The sequence below is a fragment of the Aphidius gifuensis genome, linkage group LG1 (genome assembly GCF_014905175.1).
Source record: "Aphidius gifuensis isolate YNYX2018 linkage group LG1, ASM1490517v1, whole genome shotgun sequence".
Classification (NCBI taxonomy): Eukaryota; Metazoa; Arthropoda; class Insecta; order Hymenoptera; family Braconidae; genus Aphidius; species Aphidius gifuensis.
This window is the reverse complement of record NC_057788.1, coordinates 1,317,638-1,340,596: the sequence shown is the minus strand read 5'-3', so window position 1 is coordinate 1,340,596 and position 22,959 is coordinate 1,317,638. Positions and strand designations below refer to the sequence as shown.

The 22,959-nt window shown below is 21.5% G+C and overlaps 1 protein-coding gene across 3 annotated transcripts in view; it reads left to right on the top strand.

Moving 5' to 3' along the window:
• The window catches only part of LOC122860770 (heterogeneous nuclear ribonucleoprotein K-like), a 44,109-nt gene that overhangs the window by 4,755 nt on the left and 16,395 nt on the right, over positions 1-22,959 (top strand). For 2 of the 3 annotated variants that reach the window (XM_044164744.1, XM_044164742.1), the window contains exons 2-6: positions 5,392-5,527; positions 11,863-11,913; positions 20,189-20,301; positions 21,734-21,790; positions 22,425-22,468. In XM_044164744.1, the coding sequence (XP_044020679.1) occupies positions 20,194-20,301; positions 21,734-21,790; positions 22,425-22,468 (209 nt within the window). In that variant the 5' untranslated portion in view covers positions 5,392-5,527; positions 11,863-11,913; positions 20,189-20,193. Of the gene's footprint in view, positions 1-5,391; positions 5,528-8,097; positions 8,524-11,862; positions 11,914-20,188; positions 20,302-21,733; positions 21,791-22,424; positions 22,469-22,959 lie in introns of those variants that run through there. The other variant, XM_044164743.1, reaches the window with a different exon arrangement.

The window sequence follows — 22,959 nt, the reverse complement described above, 5'->3', positions numbered from 1 at the left end:
AATATCGTGATAACAAATTTATAGATAAGCTTAATAAAAAGATTTTTTTTTTTTTGTTCAACAATCATCATCATGCTATTCACAAACTTCATGCTATTCATCATTACAGCTATTATCGGATTGTCGAATTGAATATAGAAAGAAGCACAAGTGCCATTTTAAAAAATTATTTTTTTATTTTTTTTGTTGAGATGAAATGTACTTGGGTGTGATTTATTTAAATAAAATTATTAACAATAAATAGGTGAAGATTATTAATAAATAGGGAATAAAATTATTAACTAATAATAAAATTTATAATCAATAATTAAATTAATTTTATAATTAAAATTAAAAAACTCCAAAATTTATTTATGGAAAATTTGTTAGTAAATGACTTGCTAAATTTTCCTAGTTTAAATAATATTATAAACAATTAAAAAAGCTACAAATATTTATAAAAAAATATAAATAATTTATTTAAATTAATATTATTAATTAAAAAATTATAAAAAAAATTTTTCTATCAAATTTCTCGTTTTTTCTACGTAAAATTATCAAAGAGTTCAAGACACAAATATTACATAGTTTATTTAAATAAATTAATAACAAACATAAAATACATAAATGAATTTATCAATAAACAATAATATTTATCATTAATAATTTAATTAACTAACTAATAAAAATAATTCAAAAACGCATATATTTTTGAAATATATTTTTATTATTTTTTTTTTGATAAATTAATCATCGGTCCTAATTAGCAACTTTATTAATGATTTTTCCTTTAAAATTTATTAATATCAAACGGGGCGTATACCTTAAAAGTAAAAAAAAGTGCGTTTTTTTTTTCCCTTTAATACAATGATGTCATAATAATAATTTGCAATTTATATATCCAAATTTTTCTTGATGTAAATTTACCTTTGAAAAATTTCACATGTGGTTTTTCTCCCTCGCATATAGGAAAATAAAATGAGGGGATATATTCGAGTGAATAAGAGACATGAAGAAACTAAGATATATTTATAAATAACGTATAAATTATTAAAGTTTACGTGCTGAGGGCAAAAGCCGATGTCGAATGCAGATGGGTGTCATATCGGTGACAGCCATGCAAAAATATATATCACCCTCTTTATTCACTTTTTTTTTTTTTACCACCCCCTGAAACAATCACCCGTCTGTCCACTCTCTCGACAACCATCCCCTAGACATGTAATTTTCATAATTTTACTTTTAAACTTTTATAAAACCATTTTTTTTTTATTTTATCCATTGTCTTTTTTTTTTTTTTTTTTTTTTCATACACTTTACTGAACTGTGAGTATAAAAATAATCTCGTATTTTATTTTCTTTCAACTTGTAATTTTTAATACGATACATGATGTTTTTTTTTTTTAATATTTAAATAAAAAAAAAGTTTAAAAAATCGATTTAATTGCACTGAAAAGTTACTTTGAATTTTTTATTTATTTAAATAAAAAGTTTCTTGGAAATTTTATTTTTAAATTTTTAATATTTGTTAAATTTTTAATTAGATTTTTATATTTAAAAAAAAAAATATTTATATACTTAGTCAGATAATAATTAATAATCTCAAATGTAAAATAAAAATTGATTTTTAATTTTTAAACTAAATTTAAAATTAATTTTTGCAAATTTTATAATTAAAAAAAAAATAATATTTATTGCTAATTATTATATTATCAATAAAATTAAATTAAATTTAAATTTACTCAATCAATTTTGTCAATTTAATTATAATATATTGATTTGAGCAAAAAAAAAAAAAAAAATTATATATTTCTTTTTTTTTCGAATAATTTTTTCGTTTTTTAATAAATATAAATGAAAGTTATGTTGAGCAAGGGTTTGTCGGAGGGTTTATCAGAGTTAAGAGTTAAACCTGAGGGAAAAAAAATATATAAAAAAAAAAAAATTATAAGTGTACACCGTACAGTAGTCATAGGTTTCGAATGACAATCAAATATTCTGAGACAGATGCGTCGTTACCCACAGTAGTTTGCAATTCTTCTATCGCTTTTATTCACTCGTATATATATTCCCTCAGTTTCTTTATATCCCTCACTTTTTTTTTTTTATCATTATTGTTATTGTATGTGTACCGTGTTTAAGACCATATATATATACAGTATGACTCTTTTTTTTCTATACACTACCAGGTAAATAGAGAGAGAGAGAAAAATACTGTCTCGATTTTTTTTTTTTTTAAATTTTTCTTTCACACTGCTCAACACCCCTTTGAGTTTTCAGCCCCCTTGGATTTCCATATATACATTTTTTTTCTCAGAATGTATACTCAATACTCCCACTAAAAATAAGACAATAATTTTTTTATTTTTTAAAATATTTCTCTTATATTTTTTTGAAAAAAAAACTTGATAGAAAATATTTTTTTCTTTTTGATATTATTTTTTAATTTATTTATTATAAATAAATAATATATGTATTTTTATATTTATTTTTTTATTTAACGTTTTGTATATTTTTATTTTATATATATATTTTTTTTTATTAAAACCACGCGATGCTATACAAGACCATATACAGTGGTTAGAAATTAATTATTCAGGAATAACGATCGATGCATGGTCGAAGGTATCACTATGAAACATTGATGATTTCCGGCGCCAGATATACTCACAATCGAGTCCACGACTCCAAAAAAATAAATATATTTTTTATATATTTTCTAAAATAATAAATAAATCATTAAATTAAATAATTATTAAAACAAAAACGAAAAAAAAAAATTCAAATGATTTTTATTGTTCAGTTAAATAGTCTTAAAATATAAACTTTGTTGTCTTCTTTTGACCAAGTATATATATAGTAGAATGTTTGCGGGTTGAAATCCGGTTTTATAAAGTTGAAAAAATAAAATAAAATAACATTTTTTAAGTTGACTTTGCTGCATTTTGTGAGAGTATTCGTGTCTTCCAGTGAAGGACAGTAAAATGAATAGAAAAAAAAATATAAAAAGGATAGATATTGTGGAAAATATGAAGAGGAAGAAAAGAAACTTGAAGAAATGAGTTAAAAAAAAAAAAAAAAAAAAAAAAGAGTTATAAAGAGGAGGTAAAGTTGAGAGTATATACATGCGAAAAGAAAGCGAAGTGGAATCTTCTCACGAAGTTGAAAGGAGGATTGTTAAGAGAAGAAAAATATAAAAAATAATAAAATTATAATGATAAAAATATAAACAAAATAAAAAACAAAAAAAAATATATATAAAAAATTATACAGAGTGAGAGAGAGAGAGGGAGAGAAGGGAGAGATGCATTTTACAGACAAATGCACAAGAGGGAAGAGTATCATCATCATCATGGGCATCATCCTTTTTACTATCCTTTCTCTTTTATTCACCGCATCTTTGTATATAATACAACAACAATAACAACAACAACAACAACACGAGACGCAACCAACAAGAAAAGACAAGACAACACTGTGATCATTGGCTTTGGATCCATTATGATTTCCGTTCGTTAACCCCTTTCACTCGTTCATTCATCTTTATTTTATCATCATTATTATTATTTTTTATTAATATTTTATTATTATTGTTTTTATGAGGCTTATTAAATTGCACACTAACCTTCAACAACAATAACAAAAACAACAATGACCTGGGACAAAAAATATAAAATTAAATTGAATTAAAAATATATATATTTGCAGCGATAAGATAAGATTTTTTCTTTTTTTTATTTTGAAAATGACCTACGACAATATTAATTCATGAAAATTATATATACACATTTTTTTTTTATTTATTTATTTTTTATAATTTAAATTATAAAAAAAATTTATTGGTAATAATTATAGATATTTATTTTAATAATATAAATTTTTAAATTAAATTACAGTAAAATTAGAATTTCTTTTTTTTTCTAAAAAATAAAATTTAATTATTTTTGTTTATTTAAACTATAATAAAAATTTATTAATATTAATTATATGAATTTAGTTAAATTATTAAATTTTTTCTGGTCAAATAAATTGATATTTAAATTGAAAAAAAAAATTACTTGGATTTCTAAGTATAATTTTGTGAAAAATGATTTTTTTTATTTGATTTTTTTTTGATTAAAATAATATTTGAATAATTAAAATATTTAAAAATCGCATCTTAATGTACAAGATAATACGCATAATAGTATTATAGTAAAATAGTCAAGGTAAAAATAATAATATCGATCGTTAAATATTGTTTATATAAATGGTAACCATGGGTGATTTTATAACGTCCAATGAGTGAGTTTACGGTGTCCAACAACTAGCCAATCATTGACCAATGTATATTGTTGAATATTTTTTTGATTGGACGATTCAGAGGATAAGAAGACGAGTTCGAGGCCATCGAGACTCACTAACAATTCGTATATCAAACCAAGTGGAAGACACCAAAAAAAAAAAAAAAAATTTCTCTTCTATTCTGTACTTGTGAATAATTTTAAACTTCATATCAATTTCAAAAATATCATACAACTTTTTTAACAGTACTTTATATTATTTTATTTTATCTATATTGAATTTTAATTTAAATTTATTCAGTATAACATTTCAACAAGTCAACATCACAAGACAACGTGCTTGTGATTTTTGTTATTTAAATAATTCAAAATCTGGATTCTCTGATGTAAGAAAATTGAATAATGTTTTTCTTTGTTGTCTTTTCACTTGTATTTATATCCATGCACTTTATTTATTTTTAATATAAACAAAAAAGCACAAAAAAAAGGAAATGCCTCTTTAGCTAAAATTAAAACAAATTAAAAAATTATGTAAAATTTTTTGGAGCAGCGAATTGATTGTTAACAATTCTTTTAAATTTTTGTTGGTTATTTTTTTTTTTTATATTTCATTTCCGGATATAATGTAACACTTTCTTTGATGCTCCTTGTGATGATAAGATAATGGACTTTACACACCCATAAGCATAAAAAAAAATAGTATATTTTAGTTGATAATATTCTTTTATTTTCTTTAAATAATTTACATTTTTTTTTTTTGAAATTTGTATGGTTTAACGTCAAGTTAATTGTACTTTTCAAAATGAATAATTTTTTTTTTTTTTATGATATTTTGAGCGATGAGAAGCAGTTAATATTCTCTTGTAATTTTTAAATATTATACAGTTTTTTTTTGTAAATAGTATAACGATAAATTTAAAAAATGACTAGTGTTTTAAATTAATTATCAACACTTGATATTTAGTTGAAAAAATAATTTCAAGTAATTGAAAAAAATAGTTTTTCAAGTAAATAAATAAAAGAAAATAATTTTTATAATTTTATTTAAAGTTTTTGAAGCATTACAAAAAATGTTTACTAAAGACTTTAACTTGAATTTAATTTGTTTTTTATTTTTGTAAAATTTCAGAAGTTTAATTAGCAGTACTTTGAGAAAAGCAAGTTGAAAGATTCAAATTCTGGAAGTATAAATATTCAGAGAGAACAAAAATTTAACGCAAAGTTGAATTTCTTGTGAGAAAAATATTACCACTTGACACTAAGACGTAAGTTGATGAATAAATTTTATTTCTATTATCCCTTTATTTCTTTATATAAAATATAAAATTATTTTGTTTGATGTATATTTTTGAATACATTCTCTTGTTGATAAAGAAAAAAATGTATTTATTGTTATGATTTTTATTTGATGAATTTTTTTGATGCATCAATTCACACGGTATTTTCATCTGCATGCATCAGTTATTTTACTTTTGCCATGATAAATTCAAATTTATGTTATAAAATTTTTAAATTTTATGGATGTTTATAAGATTTATAAGATAAAAGGGTCTATTGTTTATTTGTTTCGGATATAAAGTTCGATATTATCAAGCATCCTTTAGACAATTTTTTTTTTTTTTTCTATCAATAAAAACATATTTAAATTTTATTTTACTTATTTATTATTTAATATAAATTTTATTGCTAGTTTATTGTTAATCTAGCATTTAAAAAATCTAGAAAAAAATTATTTACTCCAGAATTTTGATTAACAATTTATATTGACAATAGTTTCTCCTTGGAAAATCAAAATTTTATTGAAATTAAATTCAATTAGTAAAAGATCATTCTATCCAAATTAAAAAATTATTTCATTTATGTTTCATTAGAATTGCGAGTTCTTTAAATTTCATTCAATATTTAAATATGAATGAATATTTTTCAGGAATAGGGTCAGTTTTTTTTTTTTTTTACTCGAATTTGTTTCGTTAAAAACCGGTTTTTTTTTTTGCATTGTTTACGTGAAAGGATTAGCCTAGTTTTATTTCCTGGAAAAGAGGATTTTCGTTAGTTGTATTTTTTCTTGGTAAAACACAGAAATTTAAATACCCTTTATTTTCGTTTATTGATATTTAGATGATATTTATCACTACACGTATTATTTATTGTCTAATTGAATTTTTTATTTTCGTAAAATTGAATAACGTTTATTAGCTTTTCCAATTTTATATTTTAATTTTTATTGAATTTTTTTTTTTTTTTCTATTTGATATAATATTGGCAACAACCTGATATTTAATAGTCAAATAAATTTTTAAATTTTTAACAATTTGTAAATAAAATATTTGTTTATTTTAAAATTTATATATTTATATTTTTAACACGTGAAAAATAAAATTTAAAAAAAAAAACGAAAAACAAAGTAACTTGATAATTTTGAAGCTCATAATTCATAACGATATAATTGTTTTTATTTTTTATCAATAATTTTATCCTGTTTATTATTATAACATATTAGCTAATTAAAAATTTAAAAATTAAAAAAAAAATTAATATTAAAGCTCAACAAATAAACACTGTTTATCGTTGATAAAAAAAAATAAAAAAATAATTATTTATTACAAACGCTAAACGTAAAAAATATTTAGGTCTTTCAATATATACGTGAGTGATTAAATATTAATAAATAACAAGACACGTTTTCACTATTTATTTATTTGAAATGAAAAAGAATAATAAAAAAAAATGATAAAATATTGAAAAATTACAATTTCTAATTTTAAATGTTTATTTTTCTAAACCACACACATAAAATTTTTACAGCTCTGTAAAATTTAATATTTTTTTTATTTATAAATTTCCACAAGAAAAAATAACAAAACCACATTGTTTACAATAAATTATTTATTTTTTTTCTTTTCTCATTATTTATTTATATTATTATCTTGTATATTTATTACAATATTACTATTTTCTTTTATTGTCTTTGAAGTTTATTATTGAAGAGCACAAAATTCCTTGTCAAACATAAATATATAAATTCAACCGTTAGTCAATTTTCATGTTTTAAAAGACAGCACTATTTTCTAGCTATTCTTAAAATACCAAGAAAACATTGTAATATGAACTCATTTTTAATAGCCAAATAAAATAAAAATATACATTTTTAAACAGAGCAAAAAATTATCATTTCAAAGTTAAATAAAAAAAATGAAAGTTTAATAATACAATCTTCCTCCAATATTTAATATTTAATTTTCAAAAAAATTTCCATAATTTTCTCATCTATATTTCTTCATTCAGTAAATATTAATTTAAACTTTATTTTATCATATTCATTTTACTTTTAAAATCACTAATTAATTAATCCAAATGATAAAAAAAATCAAAAAAAAAATTATAAAAACACTTATCAAACTTCATTATCAACAAAAATACATGAATTTTTAAAAAAAATTTTTTTACATTTCAATTCATCTATATATAAATATAAAGATTAAAAAAATACATTTAAAATTTCATTTTTATCAATAAAACATCTCTCCCGAGATTTCTACATTTTAAAAAATCATATCAAGAAAAATTTCTTTTTCGAAAAATATCATAGACAAGTTACCAAGAGAAAAGTAAAGAAAAAAAACAAAAAAAAATTCACCCTACTAAGACACAAAGATAGGCTATTGAGGGGGTGAAATTTTATTGAAGAGAATGAAAAAAATAGAAAATAGGTAAGGGGAATAACTACGACGGCGCAATGAATAAAATAAAGTGAGATAGAAATTAAATTACTACTGTTACGCGCACGCGTCATGACGCAAAAATAGGGGTTTAATTCCACGAAATATTTCAGTATCCACCCGACCATCAGCTGATCAATATATGCCCATTGGCATACGTCACTTCTTAATACTATTCAAAATAAATATTTATATTAAATAACAAAAAAAAAAAAAAAAAAATAGTCAGTTGGTGTCACGCATGTCACGCATCCTGAATACTTATTGGTTATTTTATTTTTTTTTTTAATATGATTTATTAAATATTAAATTAACGTGTATTTATCAATTTATTTACTCATGGAATTTTAATAATAATTATCTAAATTACAGTGTTTATTAATTGTGAATTTATTTATTTTTTTTTATTATTTAAATTTACCATTTGTGTTTTGAAATATATACTTTGGATTTTTGCAATTAAAAGTCAATGAAATTTATAATTATTTAAATTTTATTATTTTTTTTAATACTGGATTTAATCAACAAACATAATATTTGAGGTAATTTATATATTATTGACTGGAAAATTAAATGACAATCTTTTTTTTTTTTCTTCAAAATTAATTGGCATTTTTTCATATTGCTTTTTTATTTTATTTTACCCTTTTTTTTTGTTGGATTCTTTGTTTTGGAGCATAAATGAGATACAGGGTTATAAATTGCTGACACAATAAAATAATAAATCATAATAATATTCAACAAAAAACGTATTGTCACCGCACTGCGGTAAACCAATGTTCATGTCAACATTTTTATCAAAAAAAAACAAATAATAATAAATTCTTTGTTTTTTTATTATCTTTTAAAATCGATTTGCTCGTCCGTATAATAATTTTTTTATTTTTATTATTCAAATATAAATAACGTTATCACTACTCGAAAAAAAAAAATAAAAACCACCAATAATATGATTTTTTTAAATTCATTTTTCATCATAAATTTAATTTTTTTTTTACTCCAACTTGCGTTTGTCAATGTTACCCTAACTTTTAAATACCATTTTTTTCTCGTCAATAAAATTCATAATCTTACATCATTATAATTAAATAACAACAACAATATTAATATTATAAATATGATTTTTTAATTAAAGAAATGCGTCGCATAAATATGAAAGAAAAAATAAAATAAAATTCCAAAGGAATATGTACTTTGCTCCAAGCAAGCACGCAGTATCCATTCTCATCATCTCTCCTTTTCTCTCATGATAAAAAAACCATCTATCTTTTTATATATTAAAACAAAAAAAAAACATTACATTTATATATATATTTATCTTTTTTATGTGTGCTCGCAACACATGGAACGCGTGTGCATGCTTGAACTCTTCTTAAACAAAAAGAAGAAAAAAAAAAAAAAGTTTATAATAAAATAAAATAAAAAAAAGTATAAAATAAATATGTATCCCCCACTGTATATATTTCATAGTCTCTTGTATGCCTGTAGATTTCTTCTTGCCTTGTTTCTGGATGATGTCTGATGTGCTTTACTCTTTCCCCTTTTTTTTTTTCTAAAAAAGAAAATGAATATAATCTTTTTCTTGTGTATAGACTTGATCCATTACATCAACTCTATGCAATACATAAAAGCAACTTGCCTTCTCTTTTTCATAGTTTTATACTATAGTTTAAAATGAAGATGAAGGAGAGGGTGGTGGTGGTGTTGGTCGTGCTGGTGGTGATGGTGATGGAGCTGGAGGTAGTAGTGGTAGGCTCTCCATCAGTGTATTTACCTTCTCTTTACACTATATTTTATATAGTCGAGGTTCTTCTTATATTTATATATCTATCTTTTTCTCTCTCTTAAACCAGCCAACTTTACTATAACATTTTTTGCCTTGGCTTGTTGTCGTATTTTCTTGATACAACGTTGGCCAACGAGCTCCAGTCAAGTTCACTTTTTTCTACAGCAGGTGCTATTTTATATTTTTACATTTAAATTATATCATTGTGATGTGAATTTTTATATTTTATTTTTCAATTAAATGTGATTATTGATTTATAATTTTTTTAATATTCGACATTAATTGTATTTTTTTTTTTTTTCGATCAATTTGTGCTGGTGTTGTTATTATTATCAAAACATACATTTTTTTTTTTTAATTTAAAACCTTGAAATTTTTAATTTAATAGTGTACTTATCTTTTTTAAATTTATTTTGTTTTTTAAATTTTTTTTTATATATTCAATGTTGTGGTGATGACCTACCGCAACATTATTATTTTTTTTTTGTTGATTTTTTTCTTTTTCTTTCTTACTCATAGGCCCTTTCTCTTTGCTGATGATTTAAAATGATAAAATATTTGATGGATCATTTGTGTGTCATGTGTAAATATAAATATTTTTTTTTTTTAATTTTATTTTTTGTGGGCGAGACAAGTGTATGATTAGATGTTACATAGGTGTGGTAAATTTTCTAACACCTGATGAATTTATTTATTTTTATTTAGTACTTTGCATAACTATTGAATCATTCAAAATTATATAAATATTATTTGATAGATCATGATGATTAACAGTATAAAATAAATATTTTTTCAATGCATTATTTATAAATTTAATAGTAAATATTTTATACATGCGTTGAATTTGAACTCTGAGATGACCTCGTGACCTCTTCGTTTGAGTGAACAAAATTAAATTTAAAACTTGTGTTATTTATGAGTGTGTGTGTGTTGGGGAACATCTGATTTTAGCGTCACGCCAGTTTACCTCTAAAGAACCCCATGAGAATTTAAATGAATATATATACTTCCTTCTTTGTAATTTAATTTTTACCTCTTCAGAAAATTCCAAGGAAAAAAAAATATATTACAATGTTAATAATAATATCATGAATATTTATTTATTAATATATTTTTCAAAAATAAAAAATTAAATAACAATACAAATTTCTTGTGGAAATATTATTTTAAATTTTTAAAAAATATTTATTTTATATTTTTTTCAATAAAAAATCTATTTATTCATTTTTTTTTTAGTTGAAAAAATTCACATGGTTAATGAAAAACAACAGTTATATCAGCAAAATTATAATTTGAAAATAATAAAATAAAAAACCGGTCCTTTAAATGCTTTATTAACATTGCAAAATAAAAATATATATTTAAATAAATACCAATGAATTTTTATACATAAATATTTATTTTCTAAATATGGAAAAAAAAATATCTGGTATTCATGTAATGATTTTATTTGCATCTGCATAGACACTCAGTTACTTCTGGTTTATTTTAATATTTTTAAAATCATTTAATATTGTAAATGTTATGTAAAAAAAAATAATAAATTAATGAATAGTTCCATAGATAAATTTAAAATTGACTTGTTTCATAAAAATTCATGTATTTTATATCATTTTATAATAATAAATAATCATCAACTATTTCCTAATAATAAATTAGACTCAGTTGAATTTAAAGAAGAAAAAAAAAAACATACAGTTTTATGAAGTTGATTGATTTTAAATTGCAGTAAAATTATTCATAGAATTTTAAAAATAAGAAAATTCTTTAAAAATAAAATTCAATCAAGATGTATAATTAATTTTTAAAGTTTTAAAATACTTTTTTATTTTTAGTAATACAGTTGAAAGCATTGCTTGTAATTTTTTTTCTTTAAACTTTAATAATTTAATTAACATGAAAATCTTTTTAAAGAGATTTTTATTTTTTTTAAAAGGACAAGTGTAATTTTGTAAATGGAATTTTGTCATTTATTTTTGAATAATTAAACAACAAAAGTTGAGACTATTATTTTTTTTCTTTATGATGATAAATTGATTGTATTGTTTCGTATATTTTACTAATTAATTTATGTTTTTTTCTTTTTGTTAAACAGGGTGCCAAGTATATCTAAAAAGTTTGAGAAAAAGCGAGAGCACCATTACTGGTAAGTAAATATTTAATGTCCATTTAAACAATTGACACTTGAAAAATCAATTTAAAAAAAATATAATTATTCCCTTTTGTTTTATTTAAATTTGAAAAAGACAAAAAAAAAAAAGAGAGGGATATTTTTTAAAGCTTCTTTTAAGAGGAGAAAATATTGTAGTAATTTGTTGTATAAATTGTCGTTCCATTCATTCTCAGACCGGTTAAATAAATCACTAAAAATGTCGTAAACTAGATGCCAGATTTTCCTTCAGAATGACATAGTCAAGCACGTGTTAGTACGACAAACTTGATAAAGAAAAATTTAACAAGTAGAAATAGGAAATAACTGGCAAGATATCTTGTGAGTTAAATGAATGAATTGCTTCTCTTTGAGAAATATTTAAATCAGTGAAAATTTACATTGTGTCCTCTCATAAATTCTTCTAGTTATTTTATTTTTTAAATACTAGTTTTTAGTTTATGTCCATTTGTTAAATTTCAAATCTAATTTTAGATATTAAATCTTGATGGATATGTTTGTTTTTTTTTTTCTTACATGTACTACATGTTCATATAAATTTGTTATTTTATTTACTTAAAAATATATTAACATCATTCACATGAATTGCTTTATTTAAAAATATAATTTATACTTTTTTATTGGCAAATTTTTATTCATCTACTTTTATTGTTAATCAACAAACAAGATTAAATTAAATCAATTTAAATTTATCAACTTCTTGTTGAAATAAAATTGAGTAATTTTAAATGGAATAAAAATTTTTTTTTTTCATTTTTTTTATATTGATAGAAGCTTGATTGAAAAAAAAAAAAAAAATGAAATATTAAAATATGGAAATTTAAAAATGTAAAAAGAATTTTTTTTTTTTAAAATTTTTTTTTTATGTGATACACTCGATATTTTAAGTGGAAAATCAAAGGTCAAATTTCCCTTGAGAGGTCAATATTTTTTTATTTTTTCAATTGGCTATTATTATTATTATTTTTTATCTATTTGATGGAAAAACTTCAATATCTAGGAAAAAATATATATCAAATTATTATAAAATAATAATTTTTTATTTTTTTTTTTTATATTCTTGATTTATTATTGACGTTTGGAAAATAAAAAAAAAAAAATATGTATGATTTTATTTTCGTATTATGGTTTCAATGGTTATTCGAGTGTAAACTTCATTAAACTTTTACGGATCATCAAGCCTTGTTATGATTATGTGAACAGAGTGTGATAAAATAATGAGCTTCACTTTTAATTAATTTATTAATTTGATTTTTTATTTTATCCATGTTTACTATAATTTTCGTATTAAAAAATAACCAACTATCAAAAAATGAATAAATAAATAATACAAAAATTGTAAAACACGTAAACATAATAATGATATAATGACTATTTAAAATTTCTCAAAAATTATGATTAATAAATAATTATTGAATTTAACAATTAATTTATTTATTTTTCTAAATTTACCGTCATCATGTATCTTGGATACATTTAAAATGAATTGATTGAAAAATAAATTAATTAGTCGCTGTATTGTAATGACTCAATGTTATTATTATTTTAAATTAAATTTTGTTAATATTAACATTTTAAATATTGTATTTAATGTTTATTTTATTTTTATTTATATTATTCAATTTATTATTATTGATTATTAACAAGGCAATTATAATATGTCTTTGATAAATTTATAATTAATTTATTTTTTAATTGTTTAGTGGTTCCTTTTGTTGTGGAATATTTTTTATTAAATTTTTATTTCATTAGGATATTTTTGTTCGAGATATTATAACATGGGAAATTTTCATACAGGATAATTAGTCATGTAATCATAATTTAATCTTATATAAGTATTTACTAGAAAATTTAAATTTTATTTATCAACAAAAACTTTGATACCCAAAGAAATATGAAGAATAAAATTCATATTTTTTATTACAATTAAATTACATGAAATTGATTTTACAATTCTTCAAATCTCTACTCATTTGTAATAAAAAAATTGAATTTCTTTCTCAAACAATAGAAAAACATTCTTTTAATAATCGCATTAATTTATTGGAAAATCTTTCAACGACGATAAAAACTCTTGTAATATTTTTTTATTTGTTTTCGAATTCCCTTGGGTGGTAACAACTAGAGTTCGATCATTGAGTCGATTCGAGGGGTGATTTAATGATCAATCAATGTTTTCTTTTTCTCAACGAGAATTAAGGGTAGCTTTATTTTCTTAACCTTTCTATTTTTCAAAATTTTTATTCACTCTTTTTTTTCGAATTTTCTTGGCTTTTCTTTACTTTTATATTTCAACTCTTCTTAATAATCACATGAAAAATATATTTGATATAGGTAAACATTTATCAAAAATATATAATTAATTTTAATAAAAATAAATTATTACAACATAAAAATTGCGTGTTTACCTTTATCCTGGATTATCCCCAAACTAAATTGTTACATTTTATACAACCATCTCACATTTCCAACGCAATTTTTTCTTATTTTATTTCTTTTAAATTTTTTTACCATGTTTTTCATGTTTATACCCATGTCTTGATATTATTTATTTATAATATTTATATCATTTTATTTACACCTTTCATTTTTCTCCAATTAAATTTAATATTTTTCCTTCGCACTTGAATATTAATAATTTTTAAAATAAAATAATATTACAAATATTCATAACACACTAGTGGAAATTTGATACAAATGTTTTTATATTTTATTACTTTAATCCATGATTAAATTTTTTCATTTCAAATATTTTTACAAATAAAATAACCGGCTGTATCACATATCATACAATAATTTTTTTTTTTAATATTTATAATTGCTTTTTTTGTCAATTATAATAATTGCTTGAATGAAATTTTTTTTCAGTTGAAAAAATTTAATATTCTCAATTAAAAATCAATAGTTTTGAGCTTTTGTTTTGTTATTTAAGTTTACTTGTCACGTTGATAAGGAGAATTTTAATTTCAATATATATGTCATCAGTGAGGGAAATTTCAAGTCAAAGCGTGATTCACGATTTCACCTCTTGACACGACTTGTCGCCCTTAATTGGACTGCTTCGAAACAACATCGTTTTAACCCTTTTTTCATTTTTTTAAAAATATTTATTATTCTATTAAATTTACATTATATATTTAAAAAAATTTATAAATATATTAATTTTATTTTTCTCTCAATTCTAAAAAATCGACAAATATTTTCTATAAAATTTTCCTTTATAAAATTTACTCAATAAATTTATAAATTCAATTTATTTTTTTAATTCATTTATTCAATTTTAATTTAAAATACAATGATAATTAATTAAATTATTTCCATTTAAATTTTATTAATTTTTAAATTTATATTCAATTATTCCTTTTTAATTTTTTCTTCAATCGTATATTTTTTATTTTTTCTGCAAATTGAGATTATCCAAGATGCATAATATTTTTTTTTTTCCACTTAGTAGGGTTTATTTTACCCTTGCATGTGTCTATAACATTTATTCATCCCTCTGAGTTTTTTAAAAAATCACTAACCGACTGGACGGCGCCTCACGATGTAGACTTTTTGGCGACCATCAAACTTTTTTTTTTTTTTTTCTATATTATTTTTTTCATTTTAATTTAACTTGTCCCGTCATTTTTATTATTACACAATGTATTATGAATTTTTTTTTTCCAATGAATTGTTTAAAGCTCACCCTCAAAGTAACCAGACACGACAACTTTCACACGCAATATTTCATATCTCAACAAAACGAAAAAAATTACATATTTTTATTTTGTATTTTCATGATTTTCAACTCCAACTATATAAATAAATTTATATTTATTTTTTTTTATCTTATCATTGTTTCTTTATTGACCTTTGTTACTTTGTTTTTGCTCCATAGTAATTTAAATAATCATCAGACAATTAAATTGATAAATCTTCATATTTTTTATTCATGTTTGTTAGCTTTTTTTTTTTTATTTTTGTAACTATAAATTTATATCGTATCAGAATAAAATCAAATATATTTATTTTCATTATTATATATCAATATTTCATTCAATTTTTTCATATAATTTTATATAATAATGATAATTATTATTATTTTTTATCATCAAACGTGTGTATATAATTTTTTTTGTATTTTTTTATTTTATTTTTTTTAAGGGTGTATTATTATTCCTATGAAATTATTAAATTTATTGTTTGATATAACAGCACGTATTTTATATTCAACCTCAATTGAATGTTATTACTATTCGAAAAAAAAATGCTAAAAATTTTTAATAACCAGATTTGTAAAATATTTTAAAATTCTATTTTTATTTGAAGTTGGAAGAAAAATGTTTTATTTTTTCATAAACTTTTGTCAATTTAACTCGAAATATTTTTCATTATTGTTAATTATTTTTTCAACATATTATTTTTCACTTTGATGCAATTTATTTTATTAATATTTTTTCGTCAAATATAGAGTTATTGATTTTATTTTTTCAAGTGATAATTTGATGCTAAAAATATATGCTGACGCGTTGCATAAAAAATAAAAAAATAATAATTTAAACTGACTCAGACAATGACGTGTACACGGAAAAAAATTTTCACGAAATTTTACTACGGTCCCACAGTATTCAAGAAACATCGGTCAACTAATACATTTTTTACATTAAATATTACGAAAAAAAACAATGTTGTGATTAAAAAATTGCAATGGACCATAGCAATATTTTGAGATTTCTTGATTTTACTTTGTATAAAAATAAAACTGCAACGTAACATGGAATCTTTACAAATTTAAGTTCAAAAATTATTATGCTTCTTTCTAATACTACAATGTACCATAGTAATTTTTTATAGGTTTTATTTTGCTTGAGCACAGCCGAATTTGCTTGCATATTGTAGATTTTACAATAGTTATGTTGAAAAATTAAATGTCTTCATCTAAAATTACATGCACCATAGCAATTTTTATCTACTACTTGCCGCGATGCTCGTTGTTACCGACTGCAGTATCAAAAGTTTTATGTTGATATGGGCTCAGCGAAAATTTAATGGGCCATAGTAAAAAATTAAATTACTGCGCGGCCGTTATTCTGCGCATTGGAAATTCAGATGATTTTTAGCTTCGTCTGCCTTTTGTCGATAATCGATTCTTTTATATCAGACGTGCACAGACATGAAATAAATTTTAACGGCGAAATGTGTAATGTGCTTTATTCAAAGTCAGCCAGTGTTACTTTTATTGAAGTTATCATGATTTTAAAATATATTTTAATTTACAAGTGAAATTTTAATTTTATTTTAAAAAATATAAATGATATTCCTATAGAATACCGTAATATGATTTATAAAAGTTAATAATACAGTTAACAATACAAAGAAAATAAAAGTTATTAGGATGAACACTTTGATGCATATAAATTAATCGACTCTAAATGATACTGAACTAGGTTCCCACACCACAAAATTATTGAGTATATACATCAGTTATAACGTCAGAAATTTTAACATCTCAAAGTTTTTCTTTTATACCAAAAAGTTGGATGTAAAAATATTATTATTATTATTATTATAAATTATTCTATAATAAATTATCGTCTGAACGTTATCTGTGTATTTATTTAATTTATTCTATTATAGTTAATGTATTTATTACTGTTCACGAGCGGACGGTGTAGTAAAAATTTATAACTATTGTAAAATTTAATTGCCTATTTTAATTTTTATTATGTTTCAAACAGATTTTCGAGTGTACATATTTTTTTTAATTTCTACATTGTATAATTTATTTTTTGTCTCATTAAATATTAATATTCACTCTTTAAAATTTGCATCGTCAATTTCAATATTTAGTATTGTTTTACTATATGGCTACTCAAAATTACGTACCAGGGTAAAGTCCAAATTGCCGTTAGGCGGCGCTCATCAAGAAAAATTGCTATGGCCCATATCAAATTTAATACATTTCACGTTTCCAGATTGCTGGGCCATCGACGTGTTGTTTTAGTAAAAAAAAAAGAAAAAATCTATCCGTGTATGCTTCATTTTTTTCTGAATTTCATTTATTAATTTTCAAATAAAAAAAAAAGAAGATTCATAAATTTTATGGATTTTTTTTTTGCTGAACAAACGGATTTTGTTTGATGCTAAAATATATTCCACGTGTAATTTATGCAGTTTAATATTCAATGATAGAGTCAGATTAATACACTCACATTTGTGTTACAAATATTCAATGTTATTTTGTGCCAACAATCCACCACTGATTTCCGTTTTCATACAAAATAACATGTCAATTTCAAAAATTATTTATTCATCCACTCAGGATATATTTGTAAATTTATTTTATCATCTCACAGTAGTTATTCATTCAATTAAAAATTCACAAAATAATAATTACATTGATTAACAAAACGTTTGAGATTTTTATTTACATAAAAAATAAAATCCTATAAATGCTAGTTAAAGAAATAAAAAAAAACAAAATCGATTGGCTTTGATTAATTAAAGAGAATGTAAATTTTCCAATTTTTTTATTATTTTTTTTACTGTAATTAAGGTACAGACTAAATAGCAAAGCAATTAGCTTTGATATGTTGAAACAAAAAGATGATTTTTACTGTTTTTTTTTTAATTTGAATAAATTTAAAAAAAAAAAAATTATATGAAACTATTTGTCTTCTTTTATCGGTCGTTTATGTTTTTTATTATTTCGGTTTTATGTATGTATATTTTTTTATACTGTCTATTGGGTGTATGATATGAAAAATTCAATGAAAAAAAAAAAATCTTTATCATAGATATTACATATGAATTTCAGGAGTCGTTTTAAAATTATATATAATATTTTTTTTTTATCAAATTGGATGACGAATATATCTAGTAAAAAGCTGAATATGGAATTGTAAAAAGGATGAGCTTCTTTAAAGTGTATATAGTGCATATTTCTTTGCTGGTAAAAGACCACTTTGAGCAAAGTGGAGCAAGTTGTAATATGAAATAAGAAAAAAAGAGTCAAAAAAATATTATGGATATAAAAGTTGAAATGTGACAAGAAGAGATTTGTAAAGAAACATGATAACGATAAAAAAAATAAGAAAAAAATTTAGTGGAGGAGAATTATCGATGATCAAAAAGATTTTTCAAACTAAATTTAAAATTAAGTTGGAAAAACAAATTTTAGTAATATTATAATACTTGTAATACAAAAAAAAATAAATGAAAAAACATTTAATATAAATTAAAAATAAGAGGAAAAAATAGAAAATCTTTTTAGCATAAATCAAAAAGTCGGTTGTATAAATAATGAACGACCAAGTCGCGCACTCATTACGCGATCAATGGTCTAGTTTATTTTAATAACCCTTCCCCTCTCTCTTTGGTGAAAAATTTTCTTGCAACCATCAACCTCTTCATTTCCTCTTTCATTAATGTGGATTATTGTGGACAGAGTCAGCTGAGGATTAAGAGTGCAATTATCATCATTAGTGTATACACGTTTTTTAAATATTTACTAACATTATTTTTTAATTGTATTCACGTATTATTTATTGTCTAATTGAATTTTTTATTTTCGTAAAATTGAATAACGTTTATGAGCTTTTCCAATTTTATATTTTAATTTTTATTGAATTTTTTTTTTTTTCCATTTGATATAATATTGGCAACAACCTGATATTTGATAGTCAAATAAATTTTTAAATTTTCAACAATTTGTAAATAAAATATTTATTTATTTTAAAATTTATATATTTATATTTTTAACACGTGAAAAATAAAATTTAAAAAAAAAAACGAAAAAAAAAGTAACTTGATAATTTTGAAGCTCATAATTCATAACGATATAATTGTTTTTATTTTTTATCAATAATTTTATCCTGTTTATTATTATAACATATTAGCTAATTAAAAATTTAAAAATTAAAAAAAAAATTAATATTAAATAAAAGCTCAACAAATAAACATTGTTTATCGTTGATGAAAAAAAAAAAAAAAAAAGAAAAAAATTATTTCAATTTATTTTTCGTTTATAAAAGATATTATTAATCATTTATTACTATTAAAAAAATTAGACAAGAATAATATTTATCTTTTAATAAACTCTATCCAAAAAAAAAAAAAAACCAACTAGATACAAATCCCTGGCTAAAATAAACTTTCTCAATTGATACAAGATTATTTAATAATTAATATACAAAAACACATTTTTAAAACAACCAATGAATTAACTAATTTAATGTTAAATTTTTCTTCTATTTTTTTCTGATTACAGACATAATGAAAAGGGAGGCTGATGCCGGTCCCATGGCAAATTGTGGACCACCAAATCCTCATAAACGTTTTCGTCAAGGTGATGATGAATTAAGATTGCTCATACCAAGCAAGGTATGTTATTAAAAAAATTATTTACAATTTAATTATATCATTTATTATTATTTACTCCAATTATTATTATTATTATTATAATCATTACGATATATACTTGCATAAAATCAAAGACATAATTATTATATAACGTAATAAAATATTATCTAGTCTCTTTTACAAGGACACATCAAATCACTTGACCAAGTGAACGTGAAATTATATTTTTACATAAATTATATGTAATTCTATTTTATTTATCCTACGTTTAATTAAAAATGCCTAAAGATTTTACTTTGAAATTTGAATATTGTAAGCAATAAATAAAATTAATCATTTTCTTCTCCATAATATTTTTTTTCTTATTGCAAAATAAATGACCTCCATATTATTTGTTGTAAATTAACATATTATTTAGGCGTGGTATAATGACACTATTCAAAGTATATAAATATAAATAAATACAATTGGTTTTTTATAATTTCTAGAGGCTTGTTACCTTATACAAAGTGTCAGTGCATTCCAATGTGTCGCGTAATAACTCAAACTAAACTCTTCAATTCTTCAGTATGAATTAAAATATTGCTAAACAAAAGAAATATATATTTTTTTTAAATACAAATAATTTATACAAGCTTGCAAACTATTGGCATATTTTACTACTTATAATATCATCATAGAAATATAGAATTGAGGAGTGGCTTTTTTTTTTTTTTTGTACTTTTATTTGAGTTGAATAAAACTTTGTTCATTTCTTGTTGAAATAAAAGATTTGACTTTTGATGAAACTTAATCGAAACGGCCAATCTCATGATGTTCAATTTTTCTTTTTAATTTATTTTATTTTGAAATATAATTTTATGTATCTCGAGTAGAGCCTTGATGCTATTTCGAAAGATCAATATCTGTGAATGGAGAGCAACAGAAGGGAGTCTTGCATAATAATCTGATGGGGGTGAAATTTAGCTGTAATATATCAGCAACTTTTTTTTGATCTTTTAATTTTTTTTACATCTGCTAAATGGTGAATTGAGTCGTCAATGAGCCACGATGACAATCTATAAATTCTTCATTTTTTTTTTAAATTAAAATTTGATTTTTTTTACGTGATTTATTTATTTTTTAAATAGCTATCAATTATTGCTATTCATTTTCAATTTATTTTCTTTATTCGTAATTAAATTAGGCTTCCAATTTTTAATAATAATAATAATAATAATTTGAATTTGATATTTAAAAGCAAAAGAAAAAGATTTTTTCTGCTTTTTTAAAATTATTTATAAAAATTATATTGAAAATAATTTATTAGTGTTAATTTGATATTTACAATGAAATTATTTATGTATATTTAAGTGTAAAATTAAATTAAAAATGTATTATTAATCCAATTTCGATATTATTTTTTTATATTTTTTTTTTCTTTTTTTTTTTTTTTCGTTTAATTTTGTTACAGGTTGCTGGATCAATAATCGGAAAAGGCGGTCAAAATATAACAAAATTGCGCAGTCAGGTGAGAACACTTTTAAAACATGATAAAATCATTGATTTAGCTAATAATTTATTTTACATTGCATCTTATTTTTTTCTTTAAAAAAAAAACAAAAAAAAAAAAAGTAGTTTTATTCAAAAAGTCACTTTAAGTTTAAAAAATTAAAATCAATTTTATTTTTACTATATTATTTAAACAATCATATGAAAAAAAAATTTAAAAAAAACATAAATTCTTTTATAAACAATAAATAAATATATTTTTTTAATTTCAATTATTAATAAACTGAAAAATTTAAAAAAAAAAACAATTAAACAATTTAAAAATAAAATAGCAATGGAAAAAAAAATAAAAAAAAAATATATTATTAGAATAAAGTTGAAAAATATGATAAACGTATATATGAGGTTCTAACTTGGTTGATGGTTTATGCCCTGGCCCTGTCCCGACCCTGGCGTTGCCCCCCTGGTGTTGCCCCGGCTTCGTTAACCTGGTCGTTGCCAATGTTGACGATTGTTGTTGCTTGCCCTGCCCGGAACTACGGAACCACCCGACGCGCAATCGGCAATTGTGTGGACCACCAACTCCACCCCAACCAACAATCGACAACAACCAACCTGCCAATGAATCACCATCAACTACCATGGCCCGACAGTACAAAGCCTCAATCATTGTACCCGATTGTCCCGGACCCGAACGGTAATGCCAATACACCAATACTTAATGTTTTTATTATTATTATTATTATTATTAATTTATTATTAATTTATTTATTAAGTATATCATTTATTTATTTATTTATTATTTATTTATTTATCATAAATTATTTGTCTTTTATTATTACAAATTTCCATGTGGAAAAAAAATTGAGGGATTTTTTTTTTTTTAAATTTATATTTTGTTTAATTTAATTTAATTTATTATTTAATTATTATAATAATTATTTATTTATTTAGTATTATTATTTTATTGTTTATTTTATTATTATTATTTTTATTTATTTATTTAATATGTTAATAATATGTTAATTATTATTTTTATAAATTTAATTTTTTTTTTAAAACTCACCATAAGTCACACTGATTTATAGATATTTATTTATATATATATAATTTTTTTTTTTATAGTAATATACATGTGGATATATATATTTCACTTTGCAATGATTAACACAATTCATTGATCATTGT